The 22,484-nt window shown below is 33.3% G+C and overlaps 1 protein-coding gene across 1 annotated transcript; it reads right to left on the reverse strand.

Annotated features, from left to right (window-relative positions):
- Positions 1-2,789: 2,789 nt before the first annotated feature.
- Positions 2,790-16,536, reverse strand: SLITRK6 (SLIT and NTRK like family member 6). The gene is made up of 3 exons (XM_082701463.1): positions 16,329-16,536; positions 8,962-9,004; positions 2,790-6,555 (listed from the first exon to the last, which is right to left on the reverse strand). Exon 3 carries the CDS (start codon positions 6,529-6,531, stop codon positions 4,009-4,011), a length of 2,523 nt encoding a protein of 840 aa, XP_082557589.1. The 5' UTR covers positions 6,532-6,555; positions 8,962-9,004; positions 16,329-16,536; the 3' UTR covers positions 2,790-4,008.
- Between the last annotated feature and the right edge of the window lie 5,948 nt (positions 16,537-22,484).

The raw sequence follows: 22,484 nt of genomic DNA on the forward strand, positions 1-22,484 counted from the left end.
TCTTCTTTATGGTCAATTTGCTGAACTTTCTTTAGATACTTTTATGTTTGTGTATATTTTTTTAAAAATGTTTAATGTCAAACAATTCTGGAAGCTAGTAGCATCCATCTTACTTTAGAAATACTTATTTTTAAGAAATACTTTAATTATACATTAGTTATCATAGAAAAATAAAATACAAAATAGGGTCACCCGGGTGGCTCAGTGGGTTAAAGCCTCTGCCTTCAGCTCAGGTCATGATCCCAGGGTCTTGGGATCAAGCTCTGCTTCCGCTGTTCTCTGTCTGCCTGCCTCTCTGCCTACTTGTGATCTCTGTCTGTCAAATAAATAAATAAATAATCTTAAAGAAAAACAACAACAAAAACAAAAACAAAATAACAAAATAACTTAGGAAATAAAAAAGTAAAAAATAAATTACATGTATATTAAGACTCTATCTCATTTTATTTCTTATATTTTTTAAAGTTGAATTCTGATGACAAGGGGGCACTCATATCACATTTTTCCAATCCCAGATCAAACCCTAAGCCCTTTAAATTGGGTGAAAGCATCAAGGCAGCTCAAAGGCCATTTAGCTGCTACTTCAGTTTGCTTATTATTAGAGCAGCAAAGGCAGGCTTTCTTCCTTCATTGTATAAGAGATTTATTCAAGAAGTACCAGCATCATTGATACAATCCTTTCTTATATGTATTGTAAAATTCCCATCCTATTATGGAGATCAATGGATGATTATCTGAAGAACATGTTCATATATCTATCAGTAAGTCTTTTCATGCTAATTTAGTGACAAATGACTTGTTAAATAAGGATGAATACAATCTATATCTAACGGAATTAAAAACTCTTGATCTGCGTGCACCTGGGTGGCACAGTCGGTTCAGCGTCTGGCTCTTGGTTTTGGCTCAGGTCATGATCTCAAGATTGTGATCTCAGGGTTCTGAGATCAAGCGCTACATCAATCTTTGGACTTAACATGGAGTCTTCTTCAGATTCTCTCTCCTTCTTCCTCTGCCCATCCTACTTATGTGCTCGCTCTCTCGCTCTCTCTCCCTCTCTCAAAAAAATAAATCTGTAAATCAATAAGTAAATAAATAAGCAAATAAATAAGTCTTGATCTGGTATGGTTAAACACTAATATTGCTATACTACAAAAATTTATAATTCAGACATGAATCAGAACTTGTACTGATATGCAATGAGCAAAATATAAATCAATCAAGAAAAAACTTGATTGATTGATAATTACAAATTTGTTTGTTTTTTTGTTAGAATGCCTAAGTACACTGGAATAAGGCTGGGGATACTGAATTCAGACTTGGGACTCTGAGTCTAACAATTAGTTGAAGAAGGAAACTGCATTGGCCACTTAAGTAAAGACTCTAACAGAAACTATAATAAAAATTTGTTGTTAGTGAGAGAGAGAAGAAACAGGAAATGCAGATAAAATCATCAAAGTTCTGAGTGATTATCACAGGTCGCCTGGGGATAAAAATATATGTTAATAAAAAATAAAAAATTAATAAAAAAAAAGGAAAAAGAAAAAAAGAATTAGAGACCATCACTAGGTTTTTCAACTCTCAACTACTTCTAATAGGGAAGCAAATTTCCAAGAAAGATTCCATCATGAATGAAACATTTAAGCCTTTAAAATTTGTTACCCTTTGGAAGCCATAATGATTTCTACATCATTATAAATTGTAATTGGATTCCCATAGAATTTTAGTTTTGCAGTTATATTTAATTTGAAGGATATATTTACATGACTTCATAAATGACTCTCTTCCATCTTGAGATAAGTTGAAGAATGAATACTATTAATTTAGGAGATTAACCATGAATAAAGATTAAAATAAAAAAAATTCCTCCACCCAAAAGAGAAGAACATTCCTGAGGACATGTCTCTGTCTGAATTCATGGACCCATTCCAAGGGTCCTCCAGGCATGGGAATTTCTTAAGTCTTTCTAATTCCTCTGTGTACTTGATTGGAATCAGAAAATACTGGCAGATACTACCCAGTGAATAGGAGAAGTGTAATAACATGAAACCTGTTCCCACTTTGTTCTTCTTTTTAGAATGTAACTTTTAAAATCATGTTTTGAAGTATTTATTATTCATGACTGTGCTGAAATGTTTTAGTGGATAAATATATATAGCAACCCATGTGCACCCAGATTTTCCCTTAGTAAGTGTAACTTTAAAAAAATTCTCATCTTTGTTCTTTCCAACCTTGGGCATTAATGGAGAAATTTAGGTTTTCAACCTTTTAATACATAATTATTAATTGTTTTCTATTAATATATGCAATGATTTAAAAGAAAACCTAGTGATATGACTTCATAATAGACACATAATTAGTCTTCATACCAGGCAGCACAGACCCCTACTGTTTTTATCAACAGAAAGGCTTCTTATTCAAAATCAAGGAAATAATATATGATTTGCTAGTATTCCAGACAGTTGAGTGTTGAAAACCAAAACATTTAATAGAACATTCAGGAATCTGCTGTATCATTGATTGTATAATCAGAAAGAAGAAAAATAAATCCCTTTCATTTGTATTGAGTGGGAAAAGGATTTGCTGGAAAGGGAGACCTACTGGTCAGATTTAGGTTCGATTCTGTGTCAATCATACCCAGACACTGAATGACCTTTTTGCAGATAGTGAACAAGATGTTTCTGTGTGTGTAACAAACAGAAATCTCCTTCTCGTGCATGTACACAAATGCGTGCATGTGTGTGTGTTAATCCTGAATTGATTGAATTACAGATCAGACTAACTGAAGAAAATTCATTTAAAAAGAGAGTTTTCATTTTATTTTTATTGTAGTGAGCAGTATTTTTAATTTTCTTGAAAGGCACCCAAGAATAATTACCTTTGTGAACCAAAAATATACAAAACTGTACAGAATAAATAGTTCATAGAAATCTAGCTATACTTTCTTGTAAAATAAAGCTACATTGTCCCACTCTTGAGGCAACTTAAACCACCTACCCTTAGACGTGCCTTTTGCTACTAATTTATGGCAACTACCAGTTTACATTAATAAAATGTTTTAAAAACACGATTTTTCCTATTTGTTTTATACCTGTGAATTATTACTTGCCACAAGAAACTTATTTCTATCATGGTCATTCAAATTTACAAAGGATTAATGCTATGAAAGAAACCAAACTTAATTTATGCACTAATCATATTTACAGTTGAATATCAGTAGCATTTTAAAAATATCCCAAGAACAAGAATCAAAGTTTGAGCACAAATGACATACCTTAGTTCACAGCAGCATTGACGATAAGATTGTCCACACAAAAATGTGTAGAGAAACCAAAAACTTTGCTTATTCATCACCTGAACTATTAATGACTCTTATTTTTAAATTCAGAAAGCATAGCAGTGACATTTTTCTAACCCTCAAATACTCAGTTTTGGGTCACTCATAACCTATATAATTTCACGTTCTATTTTTTTTCTTTACTATTACTAGTCATAATTTTAAAATTCCAGTTCCTTCTGCCTTTATTGCAAGAAAATTAGGTGTATCTGACAATATACATTTTTTGTGGTATATGCTGATTATATAAACAATATATTCCTTACATATTATAATTACATATACAGGCATAACTTTTAAGTGACAAAACCCAATTTTATTTCATCCACTGGTAAAGTAATTCAATAAAATAAGTGTTACTTAAATACTCAACCCTTTTAGATGTGCAACAGGTCTTTTCTGAAACACTTTTAAGTATATGGAGAAATATTACTATAATCCTTGGATGATTTACATACAAGGATTAATTTATTAGGGGCAGGCAAAATTGCCTGAAGAAAATGCAATGGCTTCTCCCAATGATCCCTGAGTTTCTTTTTCTTCTTTTTTTTCCCATAGGATTACTGCTGTGCTTTAGTTCTGATTGATGACACACACATGTAAGGCACTTATTTACAAGGATTGGACTTAAGACAGAATCACAGCATTTCTGCAAAAGCCCTCGATCTCTCCATCTATGTTTGCTGCTCCAAGACTTCTAAGTAGTCAGGTTCAGCATGTAAATTAGCTTTAAGCTCAAAATACTCATTTTTAGTCTGTTCCACTAATACCTTCCTTGGCCTTGAGTACATTAAGGTCTCCATTAACTTTAACTCTTCATGGGCTCCAGGATAATGTACTTCCATATCAGGCTGCAGTTGAGCAATGTTCTTCCTTAGGTATTCTGTGATTCCCAGCTGCTGAAGTTCTCTTTCTTTCTCTAAAATATTCCTATATAATGAACTGGCATCCTGAAAGGATAAAAATTCAGTTGATTGGTCTGTGGTTTTGTATTTCACATTTGACCCTGTGAGTGGTGAATGATTTTCCCTTTCTAAAAGACTTCTTTGAAGATGTTTCGCCTCACTTCCGTCTTTTTCATTCCTTTCTTCTTCCTCTTCCAAATGTTTTGGGCCAAAGGATGGACTTCTATAGACATGAACCATGGGACTCACCATGTGCTGCTCGTAGAGTGATGCTGTGGGTCTTTCAGCAGTGTGGTGAGTTGTTTTATGGCCATACATACTGTATTGAAGATGGACTGGACTGTTGTCTCTCATCTGTTCATCTGCTTGTTTCTTTTTGTATCTTCTCCTGCGGTGGAGAACAAGAACCACTATCCCTGCAGCACAGAACACAATGGTTATGAACACGATCAGCAGCCCTAGTATTAGAACAGACAGTGGTACAGCATCAGTAAGTGATCTTAAAATAGTATCGGCTGTAGTTGTGGTTGTAGGAGTACTGACAATTATGTAACTAGTTTGAGTTGGCAGGGATGGGTTGTTGACTAAACCTGGGCAAAGGAGTTCACTAGTTAGTGCTTTCAATTCCTTTTTGTCCAGGTGCTCTGGAGAAGTGCAGAGGATGTCATCTGTTATTGTGTTCTTACTCAGTTTTTGTAGCCACTGTTGCAATCCAACCAGGTCACAGGAGCAATCCCAGGGATTGTCCTCAAGGTCGATCTGAGTCAATAAATCAAGGTCATCCAAGATATTACTTACAGGGAGATGGGTAAACTGGTTTGCTTTAAGGTTTATCCTCGTTAGGGAAACCCCTGAAAAAATATGTGGTGGTAAAACTTGTAGGAGGTTATTATTTAAATAGAGGACTTTAAGTTTAGGCATTGGGTTAAAGGTTCCTGGCAATAGTTCCTTAACTGCATTGTATTCAAGATACAAATACTCAAGATTGTGGAGACCAAGGAACATGCCTCTACTTAATTTGGTCAGATGGTTACCATTTAGATAGAGCTTTTGCAATCTTGTTAGATTCATAAAGGATCCTTCCTCAAGAACCTCAATACGATTGTTTCCCAGGTGAAGCATTTCCAAAGTGAAGTACTCCGCTAGATCAGACTTCACTAATGTATGGATAATATTCCCTGCTAGAACAAGCTTTCTAGGGTTTTGTGGAGGAGGCTTTAGATCCGATAAGCTTTCAATATTGCGCTCTTGACAGTGTATTAGAAGTCCTGATGGCGACAGTACTTTGCAGTTACAGGGAATAGGACAGTAGGGTCCTGGAAGTTGAGTGAATGGCTTTGTAATATAGGGTATCAAAACTGGTGCTTTGGTGGCTGGTTTCAAAAGGGGTGTGGTCTTGGTTGACATGTGACTCTCACTTATTGAAGACGTTACTGCCAGATGTAATGACCCTGAAGGATCCTCGTGTTCTTCATACACTGGGGGAGTGGGGCAAATTGATTCCTTTTTCAGTCTGCTTAGTACACTTCCTTTGAAAAATGGAGGGCTGTTGCATACAACATCACCAATTACAGATTGTGGAGGCATGTTTTCCAACCAAGTTTTTAGCTCTAATAAGTCACAGTTGCAGGCCCACTTGTTGTCCTCCAACTGGAGATCCAATATCCGGCCAATGTGTTCTAAAAAACCAACATAAGGCAATGTTTGCAATTGATTTCCACGAAGATCTAGATGGGTTAAAGGAACGAACCGAAATATGTTTGGAGGAAGACTCTCAATAGCGTTGTCATTTAAAATTAACACTTTAAGTCTGTGGAGCTTGCTAAAGGCACTTGGTTCAATCACTGTAATGAAATTGTTATCTGCTTGTAGGAATTCCAGGTTTTCCAATCCATGGAAGGTATCCTCTTTAAGAATTTCTAAGGAATTGTGATTGATATGAAGTTGCTTAAGAAGGCCAAGACCATTAAATGCACCAGTCTCAATATCTGCAATATTGTTAAATCCAAGGTGTATTGAGATAGCGTTGGTAAGCCCAGAAAAGTCATTCGTGTGAAGCATTGTCAAGCCATTATTTAATAAATTTAGGTGGAAAGGTCGTGATGGTGGCACACTTATTTGGGATAACTTCTTGATACCTTTTTCTTCACAGTTGATTAGCATTGCACCGTCTTTTTCCTCACAATTGCAAAGAGAGTCACAAGAACCTCTGGCTGAGGACATCGGTGATTGGGACTGTGAAGATATACAGGCGAGGAGAGATGAATATAAGAGATGAAACCACAGCTTCATGTTGTCATGTGATGAAATCTGATTCTGTAAAACAAAAGGCAACAGCAATGTACTTCAGCGGGCAGAAGTAGGGAAGAGATGAACCTGGTGATTACAAAATAATAGGGTTTCCTCTAAAAACAACAAAAAATATTAATTACTTGGAACATATGAATACCTTACTACATTTGCATTTTCTCTTATTTTTTTCTAATACTATGACAAGCATGTTTTGTTCACTTTTAACTTGTACTGTGACAAAAATGTAAAATTTAGGTCAAGGAGAATTTAAAATATTATATCATCAATGGTGTTCACATTTTCCAAATAAGCTGCATTTTAAAAGATGAGAGAGTTGCTGCTTAAGGGACTATTGATACCTCGATATGGTACAGAGGTGTATGTTTGCAAAGACCCTGATTCCTTTTTTTCTTTTTTAACCACAAAGTTGATGACCCTAAGGTTGAAGGATTACAGTATAAAACAAATATGTGATATTAGCCAGAAGCAGAGAAAAAAGTAGGGAATCCAAAAATGTTAGAAAAAGTTACAAAAAATATATATGTATCTATGTTTGCACACATACATACATAATGCATTTCCTTTATTTATTTAATTTTTGAACTGGATGTCACAATATACTATCTAATAATTGTATCTGTGTTTTAACCTGCTTTGATTTGGGCTCCATACTTATTAATTTTATTATCTTATTTAAAAACTGTGAGGAAAATAAGTCTCTGATCATGTAAGAAAGGAGATCACTATAAAAAGAATTTCATTTTAACTGTGCTGTCTAGGGCAGTTTGTGTAAGTTTGATAGTATTAGATATATATGGTTAAGAGTGCCTGTTAAAATTTCACTTGTCACACTTTCTACTGAATTTCTAAAAGTAGGATATTTCCTGCTGCTTTTAAATCCTTTTATGAATAAGGTTAATATATACCTAAAGAAGAAAACAGCTTTAAAACACATTTCCAGCTATTATAAAAGAATAAACAATACCTCACATAAACTTCAAGCAAATGACTTTCTAATGAGGTCTTGAAACTGGCTTTAGGGCACAGAATGTCATCATATAATTAAGCAATGGACCTCCTTTATTATAAGGCTTAAAGCCACAGTAAGCTCTAAAACAAACTGCACTATACTCAAACATTTGAGGGTACCTCTAATTTGCTGAATAAAAAAGTGACAGTTCAGGATAACAACATCACATATTCCAACTCGTTAAAAATTTAAGAAATGGATCTGAAATAGCAATTCTTTAGAAAGATTCTAACTCTTAGATGACAGCAGTGACAAGATAAATACATATAACTCCAATGTATTTAATTGCATTTCTTTTCTTTAGTGTACCTTAAATTTATAGAAATTATATTGAAAGATAAATAAACACCATATCTCAAAACGCTTCAACTTTTCCAAGTGGTACCTGCTTTCATTTATTTTTAATGCAATGTGAACAGTACCTTTGAATCTACCTAAAGTTCACAATCAGATAGGTGCAACAGAACAGATAGAACATCCCAAAACCAATCAATAATTCTGGAAAAAACTAATCCCATGAAAATACTTGGTTTTATTGAAAACATGTAGAGCATGAAGTTTCTGAATGGTAAAAGGCAACTAAAGAAATAAAACAGTAGAGTGCCTTTCCATATAAAGGAAAAGTTAGCAGACTAAATTTTTCCACAGGGAAATTGATTTTTAAACAGCTCTGAGTCTATGTTTAGAACCCAACAGCTTGTAGTTGGAGCCTTCAACTTGTGGATTAGCTTCCACAAACACTAAAGTACTTCTTCATAGATTACTAAGAAAGAATATGATTCATTTCACCAGACACAGCATCTTGAGAAAATAGTAAATAACTTCCAGATGACAACCTCTAGTTACTGTTTTAATCTTATATTCATCTTATGTTCTTCAAAATGTCCTAGGGAACAGTTTCATATCTTTTCAGAAATGCACACAAATTTCAAGACGGGTTCCGTATGGGTAACATCTGATCTTATGTGAAAGAGGTCAAAAATCTCTGTTTACCTATTTTCAGAAAATATATATTTTCCAGCCAGGAAATAATAAAAATAGCATACAAAATACCAAGAATCTTTTAACATTCTGCTTATATTTTAAATTCAGCAATGGTGTTTCGAAGTGATCTTTCCTTCAGAAAGCACACATATACAGTTTCCAATAACAAACTGGATGCTATGCAAGATACAGTGGCATCTTATTTTATTTGTTCCTCTGGCGAGCCAGCTGTTGGACTGTCTGCTGCTCAGAGAAAACAGGCATCTGCTACAGCATTAGTGGTGCCAATGAGTAAGAATGAAACTGGATAGCTTTTAATGCTAAGTTATTTTTTTAAAAGGGCAAACGTAGAAATTCAATCACTTTAAGACAATGCAAAGATAGGTACTAGAAAAGCCTGGAAACATTCATCTTACCTGTAAAGCAGAAACTCTTCCTGACGTTATCTGCAATGCACAGCTGGAAGAGATGGTCAAAGTAAATTCAGTTTCTTTATTAAAAAAGAAACACCAGCCGCCACGTACTTTCCTCTCAAATATCACTTTTTGGCAGGTCCCTTTGCTTCATAAAGTTAAAAAGCTCTGCTCAAAGACTAAACGCTGAGCAGTTCATTGAAAATATTTCAGACCGAGTGCATACTAGATCATCCTGAAGCAGTTGCCTTTTCTCCCCAATTAAAATTCACGGCATACTTCACAGCTATGCTGACTTTTTTTTGCATATAGTTAACCATTTGCAAGCTGCGGAATGCAGTAAATAAACAAGATGTTTCCCAGAGCTGGGATTGATCACTCTTGCTTTCTTAGTTTGTAGATCCAAGCTGCAGCAGTGTTCCCTTGCCTCCCTTTCTAGTCTTTCTTGTTAGCTCAGTTTGTTATTAGTCAGATTGCCAAGGGCTGGGAGGTAGGCGTCAATAAAGAGACTTCTTGGCTTTTGACTCAGCCTTTAAGCCCTGAGCGCTTTACTCAGCCAGTGTCATTTAACACAAGAGACAGCTCCACCTTGGGACGGCTCAACTCCTCCTCTTTCTGCAAATGGCCTTTCCACTCCCTTTTGATACCAGAGAGAGTGCAAGTAAATTTTGATGGGAATAATTATGCACTGTTTTAAATGTATAATTTTTTGTGTTGGAGAGCAAGCTAAATAATGCATTATGTTAAATTCTCCGTCGGCACAGGGCTGTTTCGTTTGCTCACATGCGTGCAGCAAACTGTCAGCACGCCGCCTGTAGAGTCCTTGCTTCAGGTTTTGTTTTGCTTTGTGTTTTACCAGTATTTGTGGTTGCAGTGGTGCACTAGGTTTTTGAAACGTTAACGTGAACTACTTCCCTGCCACATTTGCCTTTTCGTACGCACAATTTAAATGTCTTTTAAAACCTCACGTCAGAGACTCCAAGTCGTACACTTCATTATTTCTTTCCCTACAGCTAATGTTCAGTAATGAGACCAGAAATGAGGTTCTTTTGCAGGGAACATAATATTTATTTGGAATGGCAATATGATTACTTTAAAGTATATTCTAGAATCTTTATTACAGATGGTTGTCATTAATTGAACACTGCTTAACACTCTCAAAACTCTGAAGTGATGTCTCTTCAGGTGAAATGAACCAAGTTGAATGAGTATGTAGAAATTACAATATCCTGATTTTTATGGCACTGGCTGGAGAGAGCATTTGTTTTTCCCCCCTAATATGTTTCTATTTAAAAAGCTACTTGTCCCTTCAACTCTCAAAAGTTTCTGAATCACCACTAATAAAACGTTCAACTGTCAAATTCTTTCTTTCTTTCCCAAAATGCCTGTTTTAAAAATCATTCCTCTTTGCATTCTAAGTACCTCACATCCAAAATGAATATACTAGAAGCTATTATTTATTCATTTTAAAATAGTCTATGCTTAGAAATACCCTTGGCTATAGGCTGTAAAATATACCTGTGTAATATTAGGTATTATTTCAGGGGGAAAAAAAGGTAAAATTATCAAAATGGGACAATATCAGATTGGCTTATTAGTAAACGATTATGTGCAATTGTGCACTCTAATTCATAAAGTTTTCATATCCTTAGCATGGAATAGTTGGATTTTTGAAGCATCCAAAATGAATATACTAGAAGCTATGATTTATTCATTTTAAAATAGTCTATGCTTAGAAATACCCTTGGCTATAGGCTGTAAAGTCTACCTGTGTAATATTAGGTATTATTTCAGGGGGAAAAAAAGGTAAAATTATCAAAATGGGACAATATAATTGGCTTATTAGTAAACGATTATGTGGAATTGTGCACTCTAATTCATAAAGTTTTCATATCCTTAGCATGGAATAGTTGGATTTTTGAAGCAGTTTTTAATATTTTCACATTCCTTTATTATTATATTCTTTCACTCATTAAGTTCATCATTTATTCTAATGTCACCATGTTTTAAGAGGAAATAGAGATAATGATACAGATGGGGGATTAGAAAGGGTAAGGAATGAGAGATTAGAGGAAATAAGAGAAAATCAAGGTAAGGAGTTAATCTCAGGCACAATTTGCTGCTAGCTGACAGTCGGGTTGCATTACCTTAAATCAATCTAATGATTTAGGTTGGTGACAACATTGACTTAGAATCAACGGGAAAACAAGGAAGTAGAATAATTTCCCTTCCAGCACTGTACACAAAATTCTCCAAATGTCTTCCTTTTGGTTTTGGAAGTAAGACCTCAGGAGAAATGTTCTGGAAGTCTGGGGAGGAAGAGTGGTTCAAACAGACATATGGACAAATAGAACTGAGTTCCCTATAGATGGACACAGGTTTCTTTCATTTCCTCCAATCTGAGTATGTGTCTATTTTATAGTATGCACCTAGAACATATCTTAAGTTATTTATGTTGAATCCCTTGCTATAGATGACATGTTGTCCTTACGCATTAATTACTGGTTAATTCAATGGAAAGGAAGGCTCTTTTATAATTATTATTCTTTACTTTTTCTCTAGGTTTTGGGTGGAAACTCTTAAGAATGGCTAAGTAAAGAATTGTCTGAGAAGCATTCCGTAACTTTGAATTGGTTCAAAGGAGTGGTATTGATAAGGAATTACTCAGTGTTATCTTAAACTCAGTAGTGAAATATGTAACAGTATACTTAAAATGATTATGGCTAAAACTACTGTTCTCTATATTTGTTAACTGTAATTCCTAAGTTATTTCACTAAGTCAATAATTCTGTTATTCTTTCCAAAATGCTTATGGTGTAACATGTTATTGATTGTCAAACATTTAAGAATATTTTTTAATTTCTAATTGTTACATGGAAAAATACTTTCCCAGTGTAGCTTTCCCCAAATTCTGATAATAAATTTATTAAGAGACCATAATAAATACTAAATTTTATTAATCTTTCCACATAATTTACCCCCAATGACTCCATATTGGAAAGTGTTAAAAAGTCAGCAATTATTTTTAAACACATACTCTACCTTACGTCTTATTGTGACTTCTACAGTTTTTGGAATGTGCATCTTCAACAGCAAATACAAAAGTATTCTAATTACAGTGAAGAATACCAAGGAGTCAGAAGACATAAAACTACCTCTGTTAGTCATTTTAGAGCAACAGCACAGAGTACATGGTTATGATACCAGGACTGAGGAGAATGCCTTCTCTTCTCTGCTGATGTGGAGGGGGGGAGGGGGTTGGGGGTGGGTCAAGGGTGAGGAATCATTTTGCATATCTAGTGGTGACAAAGACCAGATGGACGAATGTTCTATGAAATTTGTTGGACTGATAACGCATGTGGGGTAAATAGAATGACAGGGCCAACATCAAGCACTAGAAAGAGGAAAGAAAAAATAATAGCAATGAAAGAGATTGATTCGTGCTGTATAAGACAAGTTCTACATCAGAGCACTTGCCCACCTTTTCCAGTGCCACATTTAAGTCATAAAATGAAAACATATGTCTGATTGTTTTTAACACAAGACTCTGGAAGCCTTGAAGAGAGGTCTTTGTACCATCTGTGGTGTAGACTGAGGCATATTTACATATTCTGAAGATTGAAACTATAACCCTTAGTGACCCATTATGAATTATAATACTGTAGATGGATTTTACATACTTATTGATTATTTCATTCTTTTAAGAAACGTTTAGACATGTAATACTCCTAAATTGTGTCACTTTGAAAGTATGTATATAATTATTAAAAAAATATTCAAAACAAATTATTGGGAAATAACATTCCTGTGGGATCTGTACTGGCAGGGAATTACATTAAAACTCATGAAAATACTATTAAAATTCAATATTACAGATATTTGCAAAAAAAATCAAATTTACAGAAATGTAGAAGAATTGTGCAGTAGTTTTACAAATATTAACAAGGTCATGTTCCTTTTTTTTTATTTCAAGCCAAAATTTTTCTTTAAAATTGTATATACTTTTGAAAATGGGTATGTTTCATTATAAGACTCTAAAGGATATTCAAAAGAAACAAGAAAAGTTAAATCCACTAACAATCCCAGAGATTAGATCCAATTTAAATATTCCTTATTTTATATTCCTATCCTGTTCATTGTATAAAAAAGTAATAGTTCTTACAAAATTTTACAAAATCTTTAAAGATAATAATGGGGCAAATTCTACTTAAAATATATAATTGGACTTCTTTACATAAATTCTATTCATAGAAGATGACAATCAAAGAATGATGTCTTTTATCTTTCATGATGCTACGCTATACAGTAACCTTTGAATTCGCTTCTCAAATTTTGAACATAGGGTTCTCTTTCATGTTTCACTAGAAGAGAAGCCTGAAACACTTTACCACCATTACTATTTTTTGGTTCTGTTAGAGTCAGAGCATAATGATTATGAATACTTTATCTTCTGACAATAACACTCAATTTAACAAAAGGAACATGGCTTTTATATAAAGAAGAATAGAAAATTTTCTCACTTTTTAGCAATAACATCTTTGTACATGAGAAGGATATTTGCATATATTCATCATGAATAATGACTTCATTGAGGGATGCATAATTATTTTAAGTTTTATAGTCCTATAATTGTGATATTTAACCAGTTTTTCAGATATGTAAGTTTTATTTAGTTCAATGCATTATTTAAGTAACATGAATATTATGTTTTAAGATCATCTATGTGGAGAATCTCCACATAGTGGAATGAAAGTAAAATTTTACCGACTTAAGATTGATTAGTTGACACAAATTTAAGTACCAAACTTCACAATAAAGAGTCTATGTAGAGTTTACATGATAGATATAGTACTTTATAAATCACACATAAATCAGTGTTTTGGAAACTTGCCCTTTGCATTGAATCTTTAATAAAGAGTTTAGTTTGTTATTTAAATCTTAAGTTTCTTTCATGCTCAATTTGATCTGACAGCAAAGTTATAAAACTAATAATGGAATTGCCTTATTCTAAGAGAGCTTTTACAATTATACTTTCTGTTTTAATTTGAAATCTGTTGACACAAAGGAACTCTCTTATACCATTATTTAACCTGGCACAACCTAAACAAAGCAAAACAAAAATTTTCTCCTGGAAACTTGGATTATAAGCTCTCTGTCTTCATATGAAGTGTATTTGTGATTTCATAAAATTACCTACTTCAAATGGATAACTAAGAAGACTTTTAAAAATTATTTTAAAAAAACCCTAAAACTGTTGATGAATGCTTTACAGCAAATAATGAGCAAGAAAACAAGGTCCAGTGTAATAATGGTAGACTGGGTTATTTTGATTGTAAAGACTCCCCTAGGGGAGCTTATTAACTACTTCTTAATTTTTTCTATAATACTATAGAGTGAGTTGCATATAGGAAGCCCCCAAATAAGTAGTTATTCAAGTTGAATCCTTTCTTCGTATGTTCTCACTATCTTCTGATCTTAGAATACTTACTTGTTCCTAGGAATGTGTACATACTAATTTTAAAATTGTTGCCCATATAACAAAAACTTAATACTAAAGATCAAGATTTAAAAAATTTAAAAAATGGATCCCCTGGATCTTTCCTATTATTGTTGTTTGGCAGTTATTATAACACAATCTGGGTGACTAGACTACTTTGTCAACAGATGATTAACAGTAATGATAGATAAATACCACTGAATCAAATAAACATGATAGATGATCAGCTTGGTGGTTCCCCTACAGGAGGTTTAAAAGTTCTGATTGTCTTTCTATTGCCAACCACAATTTAGACATCACAGCCTCTCCCTATTATCTGTTGCTGTGTCATGAGGGATGCAAACTTATTCAAATTGTTTTAATCTCATAATAGTGATATTCACCCATTTGTCCAAAACATGTCAGTTTCATTTAGTTCAATGTTATTATTCCAATAACATTAAGCTGTGCATATCATGACCATGAATATCATGCATATATATTTATTTATTTAAGTATGCTTTAAAATAATCTATATGGAGATGATTTCTATATTATGGACTAAAAGTAGTATCTTTACCAATCTAGGACTGATTAGTTGACACAGAAATTTGAATACCAAATGTTACACTCATTTGGAAAGAAATAAATTTTTTTGTTACAATTGGATCTATACTCTGTGAAGAAAGAAATTAAGAATATAACACATGTTTGTTGAGAAATAGAAGTGCATAGTTCAACAAGTGGACTCAGTAATTATGTAATTATTTTATTTTGCATTATTTTTACTTGATAACAATGGAGTTAATATAAAAAATAGTTATTGAACTATTAGTCATCAATTAAAGTATCAATATTAAACAAGAAAGTAAATAAATTATTAGTGGCAGATTTCACTAAATAATGTTGACTTTTTATTAACAGGAATCTTGCTGAAAACTCCAAAACAAAATAAGCATTGTTACATTTTGATATATAACATTTAAAAAAGTAGAATGTAACATAGAGAATAAGCTTTTGAACTGCAAATACTTCAGACACCGAGATATTCCTTAAGAATCTATACTCAATGTACAAAAAAAAAAAAATGCATTTACACCATACCTATATACTTACACGAATATAAATGCCTATTTTTAAATATAATTGTCCTTTTGATGATTTTACTGTATACATCCTACCTATATTAATCTACAGTCTCTCCTTTGAAATAATTGAGGCTTTCTTGTGACATATTTCAATGATGTGTACATCCCACATATTACTATGTACATTGTATGTTTAAGAAAATAAGGCAGTATTATCTATAATTTTCATGTTTCCCAATATTGCAATAGAACACAGACCATTGTGATATATAATAACTAATAAATACTAATAAAATGTCAACAGTAATAAAGTACTAAGAAAAACTAACACCTAATAATCAAATTACTATAATAAGCTATACTTGTTTAAATGGACAGATATCCTTTGTTGTTTTTGGGGGAAAGGGAAGGTAAAGGGAGTTGACAGAAGGGTATCTCAAGCGAATTTTTGATGGATCATACTAGATTTTCCTGGGCAATATAAAAATTCAGTCCTCATAAAACACTTACTTGAGCTAAAGGCTTTCCATTCTCTCCCCCTCAAACAGTAGTAAGTTTGAAGTCACATGACTATAGTAAAACAAATACTCCTTGAAATATTTGTATTCTTTTCTTTGACTAATTATAATCAGAGAGGCATTTATAAAAAGTATTTCCTCATTTTTATTTGCAAAACCAACCTACTAAAATGTAGAAAACACTGATTTTTAGAAACCTCACAGATTTAAACAATTATTTAGCAGTAAAACAATTTTAAAAACATAGCTTAGCCTATTTTAAGAAAAGAAATTCAAGATAGCACTTACCTGTTTTTCCTTCCTACACATGGAAACACATGCCTTCCACAGAATATTACAAATCTTTGATACTAGTAGAAATCACTGTTTAGTAATTCTTGATATGGGGTAAGAGAAGAAACTGAAAATAAGAATTTTTGACCTAAAAATAATCTTCAATATTTGTATAATATTATCAAGAGCTAAGAGAATCATTCCTAACACCTCCCTTGGTTTAGAGCTTTCTCACTCTTTTAGCTCCCTCTAGTGGATATTTTTTTAAAAATTCTTAACAACTTTAACAGTGGAGCGCATGCTCTGTTGAATTTTTACTTTAAACATGTAGCTGATGTGGGTAGTTGTTCCATTGCTGGTCCATAATAATTATTACAGTATATTATAAGTATATTTTAGGAAAAAATAACCAAATTTGAGCATTATTAGAAGCAAGGTTTAAGAAAAAAAATCCAAATTTGAGTATTACAGGCTATATAATTTATAAGAATAAATGACAATATCCATTGTTATCATCTATCATGTTCTTGAGAAGACTTATAAATGTTCTTCAATTAAACCAAAGACAAAAAACAAAGAATATGCCACATTTATTTGTTAGTGTCCAACTCACCTTTTTGTAAGTTTTTTTAATCCTTAGATTTTTAATTAATAATAATAAGTAGTAGTGCTATGTATCTACAGCTGCGAGCACTCTCCATGTTTATAAGGAGTGTGATCACTCTATGTAGTAACAGATTTATCCTTAGAACAAACCTAAGTGGCAAGTGCTATTGGAATGAGAAAACTGGAGCATAAATGTAACATATACAGTGTTATAGAACTAGGAAGGGCAGAGTTTAGATTTTAATCCAATTCACTCTGGCTTCAGAATTTGTTTACTCAGTAGGTAAAATTGCCTCTCAGGTTAAATGTTCTCATAAGTGCACATTCTTTATAATAAGATCAGATTTTAATTCTATATGTAACAGGACTAATTTATAAAGAATACTTTTTATTTTTTTAATTAAAAATACTTCTTCTAAAACACATTTCAGTCAATATGTAAGCATTAGTGACAATTGTGAGCAAAGAATTGTATGGGTTGAAAACACAGAGACAAAATCTTTATATGTATACATACTTAGATTTAGCTAAAGAATTGTATAATTGATTGAGTGATAGATATATATTTGTATAAATATATATATATATAGTGAATTCCTATACATATATATATGTGTGTCTGTGTGTGTATAGTATGTGCATATATATGTGTGTATATGTCATGGTTTCCTTATCATACCACATTATACTAACCATGTATACATCTTTGTCCTTCTAAGTCAGTGAGAACCAAGTTGCTATAAAGATTGATGTTAAGAGCAAATCAGTTTATGTCAGATCCTACTCTACTTGTGACTGAAGGAAGAGCTTCTTGCACAATACATAAATCCAGAAGGTCTTTGGATCAGATCCATGTTGTACGCTCTACATCCAATGAGCTCTGTAGTCTTTTTGATCTAGAATGGACCAGATACTTCCCAACCTAATATGGACCCCAGATAAGATTCCCCCAAAAGATACACGATCTCCCTTTTATAATATACACACTTCCTTTCATCCCAACAATTGCACCCCAGCCCATAATAGATACAGGAGTATTTTAGGTATCGAAGGACTGTGAACGTACTAGAGATGGGAGTGGGCATGCACCAGATGTCTTGATTATCTAAAGAACAAATGGGGACAGGAATGAGATATGAGAGAATAGACCCACCAGGCATTGGAAGGGACTATGATGTCATCTCTCTTTCTGATTACCCAGTTCTGCCTTCTCACAACAAACATAACAACATAATACCGCTTATCATCCTTCCAAGGATTTGATTTTGCTATCTTTGTTAGTATTAAGATCCTATATTCTAGGACCCTTGGGTGGCTCAATGGGTTAAAGCCTCTGCCTTCAGCTCAGGTAATAATCCCAGGGTCCGGGGATCAAGCCTCGCATTTGGGGGGGGGGGTGTCTCTGCTCAGCAGGGAGCCTGCTTCTCCCTCTCTCTGCCTGCCTCTCTGCCTACTTGTGATCTCTGTCAAATAAATGAATAAGATCTTTAAAAAAAAAAGGATACTATATTCTATATTTTTCATGGTACTCAAAGTCATCATTGTGGATATTAGTTATGTATTCAGTTATTTAATAAATATTTATTGAACTCTAAAAATAATGATAATATTAACATTAATAAACATGTATTGATATTTTTAAATAAGAAATTACTGTGTCAGCACCTACTATATTTCAATTTAAAAATATCTTCACAACACCCTATAAAAGACATAATATTGTTAACTTCACTCTACAAATAAGAAAAGTGAAAATTAAGAAAGAAAAATAACTTGGTAAGGGTCACACAGTTAGTAAATAACAGAACAAGGACATTCTTTCCAGTCTGACTAAATGTAAAAATCATTCTTTTATGGCACCAGTTCTAATAAAATATAAAATGCATAAGGTTTGAGTTATTTCATACTTAAGTCTGATAAATTTATGTAAAATATCAAGTGAAATATTAACATAGAATGAATTTTTAGATTTGATAAAATACTTTGTTTCTTTAACCGTATCTTGGGGGAAGACTTCTTTGTAAAAGACTCATCAAAGAAGATGTTGTCTCAAGCGAATTAAATTTAAAATCAAATGTCTAATTGGCTATAAATCATTTTGCTGAAGATGTGTACTGAAAAATACTTAATTTGTAGTTCAATATCTCCCTCTGCTGTTAGAAAACACTAATGAAAATTGTTTAAGCATATATATTTACTTACATGATAGACTATAATTATACATTAAAACACTAAAATACATTAAAATTTCCACAATCTTTCCTTCTTTGTTTTAAAATTTTGAATCCTAGGTTACATTTTACAAAGCATTTCATTTACTTGGAATATGTGTAAAAGGAGTAAATGTTAGACATTAAACTTACAAAGAATCACTTATATGATTAATTTACTGTCTTGAAATTTTGTGTCTGTTGAATGGTTGTTTTGGGTATTCAAAATACACAGAAAGTATTACATATAAAGGAATACCTGAAAACTCTGCCTATGTTTCCTTAAATAATAAACATGTATAGGGCCAATTACTTGTCACTGAAATGCTCTTATTTTTTTTTTTCTGTTCTAAAATGGAAATTTAAGATAAAAATATTTCCAGTTTCACACATTTCTAGGATAATACAATATTGTGACTAAATTTAATTTTTCAATAGCTACTTCAGTAAATTGATAGAATCTGAATACAGTATTAATCACAACTTCCTAATCATAGAAGAGACACAAAAGAAACACAAATATAAAAAGCCCAATCATAAAACACATACATAAAAATATTACATTATTGCCAATGATTTTCTTTTTAAGAGGGACCATAGCATAGATATTAAAAACAACTTATCATTTTTGTAGTTGCCAAGAATATTGTTTTTTTTTAAGATTTTATTTATTTATTTGACAGACAGAGATCCAAGTAGGCAGAGAGGCAGGCAGAGAGAGAGGAGGAAGCAGGCTCCCCACTGAGCAGAGAACCCGAATCGGGGCTCGATCCCAGGACCCCGAGATCATGACCTGAGCTGAAGGCAGAGGCATTAACCCACTGAGCCACCCAGGCGCCCCAAGAATATTGTTTTTATCTTTTTTTAAAAGATTTTATTTATTTGACAGGCAGAGATCAAGTCGGCAGAGAGGCAGGCAGAGGGAGGGAAAGAGAGAGAGAGTGAGAGGAGGAAGCAGGCTCCCTGCTGAGCAGAGAGGCAGTGTGGGGCTCAATCTCAGGACCCTGGGATCATGACCTGAGCCGAAGGCAGGGGCTTTAACCCACTGAGCCACCCAGGCACCCCGAGCATATTGTTTTTAGAAGCTATACCCTAAAATGATATTTGTGGTTGGTAGTATTACATGGCTATCATTTAATACTTATTGTTTATGGAAATTTAAAAAAAAAAAACAACCTTGAAGATTAAAATAAGTGGAACTATTAATTTTTAAAAAAATATTTATTATTTGACAAGGAGAGAGAGATAGGGAGCGAGAACACAAGCAGGAGGAGCAGCAGGCAGAGAGAGAGGGAGAAGGAGACACAGCTCCTGCTAAGCAAGGAGCTCAATGCTGGACTGGATGCAGGGCTTGATCCCAGAACTCTGGGATCATGACTTGAGCCAGATGCAGACGCTTAACCATCTGAGCCACCCAGGTACCCAGAAATATTAAGCACTTGTATCAAAGGAAAGAGAGAATATAAATTTAGTTAATTCAGATAAGTCTTGGAGGGGGTTGGGGAGAAAGAAAAGAAAAAGAAAAAGAAAAAAGTGCCCCGTAACCAAAGAAATAAATTTTCAATGAAATTAATATATTACTTATAGAAATATCCAGTTTGATGATTTAATATAACGTAGGCTTAAACTTCAAAGGTTTGCTCTTATTTTTACATCTCGTTATTTATTCTCTATCATCTTTGTAAAAATCATTGTTCCTTTGAGGCCAAAGATCAATAATTATCCCATACTCTTCCTTAATTCCTTCCAGGATTACAACTACCTGCGGGAGATTCCCCATGTCCTCGATTTAAAGAAATGGACACTGACTCACTGTTTTCCTTTCCACTTCCAATCATCATTCTGACGCCCATCACCATCATCCCACCTGCACCCCTCTGATCCTAATTTCTTCTTCAGCTGTTCACTTCCATGATCACACGCAGTTATTTGTCATGTCCCCCAAATACTCCATGTTTAATCTATGAATTCAAGTACAACACCCCTCTGTGATTTGATGGTGAATATTTCACATCAAACTTTTCTGCGGGGAAAGAAAACGTCGTATGTATGCTATTTGCCCATTGTTGTGGTGTAAAAACTCCCACCACCCTAGCTGCAAGAAACTAATGTGCTATTATTGGATGAAGAGTGGTGAAAAGAAGCATACACCAAGATTTGTCTGTGGACAAGGGTGAGAAGGTAGTGTGAGAAAGAAGTAGAGAGAGACAGAACAAAAAAGACAAAATTAAAATCACAGATACCTACTGCCTTATCCCTGTCTTCTAAACTAATGGCTGCCCTTGAAAGAGTTGCAGCATATTCCAAGAAAGTGCCAAGTAACATGAGAACATGGAATCAATAGTGACAGACTCCTCTGGATGTGATCTGGAGGAGGTCATACACCTGTAATATTTACGTCCCTACAAGTAACTACGTTCATGCCTGTGGCAGGGTAATAGACATATGAGCTTAATAGCTATGTCTTCACATTTGCTTCTGGTTTTTAAGAGATTGCAAAGTTCTCCTAAACCCCTTGGAAGGCGAATTTTAGAAGTTTGAGGGTAACTGTGTTGTCAGTTCCACAGTTTGAATTTCTACCTGTGTCTTTGTTATCTGAGAAAAGAAACTTTGCATTGTCGTCCTTGAATTTAGGTAGTCACATACATTTTTCTTATCTGGATGGATAGTCTAATCAAATTAGAAAGCTAAAATTTGTCATAATAACACATTCAATATTATGGATTAATTTGGGGAATAGAAATATTCTTCTACTGAGTCTGTTTTCCATCCTGGAATGTGGTATATGTGTCCATTTATTCTGGTAATATAAAAAAATTGTTAATTATAGTATTAAAAATATATCCATATGTATTCAAATATATTCTACTGTCTACTTTTTGTATTTGGTTATTTCTATAACAATGGGAAAATATGTGTCTTTTAGTGTTTTATGTTTAATTTATTCAACTCCTTTTATAATTCTAGTTTTAGTAATATTTTCAGTTTATTTCACTATTTTTATTTCATTTCAAATGTTGCTACTTATAAAACCTCGAGTTGGCTTGATATTTCAAAGAGGTACAAGGTAGTACAAAAACATACAAATATATTCCTTTGATGTTAGACATGTATAAAAATATTATTACTATACTTGTAATAAAATGAGTTAATTATTAAATTTTATGAGTGCAATTTCTGTCAAACTGTTAAGCAACTTTCTTTTCTGTGCCCTTTCATATGCCTAAAAAGCAATATCAAGTTATCAAAATGATTAGATAAGTATTGAGAGTTTTAATAAATTCTTTAAAAGGCATATGTGGAATATATATATGCAGTATTTGCAGTAATGGGAAAGACCAAAGAGGAATTCCTG

Source organism: Mustela nivalis (assembly GCF_964662115.1).
Source record: "Mustela nivalis genome assembly, chromosome: 15".
In the NCBI taxonomy this organism is placed as follows: Eukaryota; Metazoa; Chordata; class Mammalia; order Carnivora; family Mustelidae; genus Mustela; species Mustela nivalis.

What these genes read in the sequence shown, in the direction of transcription:
- SLITRK6 (XM_082701463.1), bottom strand. Translation starts at nt 6,531, where the DNA reads ATGAAGCTGTGGTTTCATCTCTTATATTCATCTCTCCTCGCCTGTATA.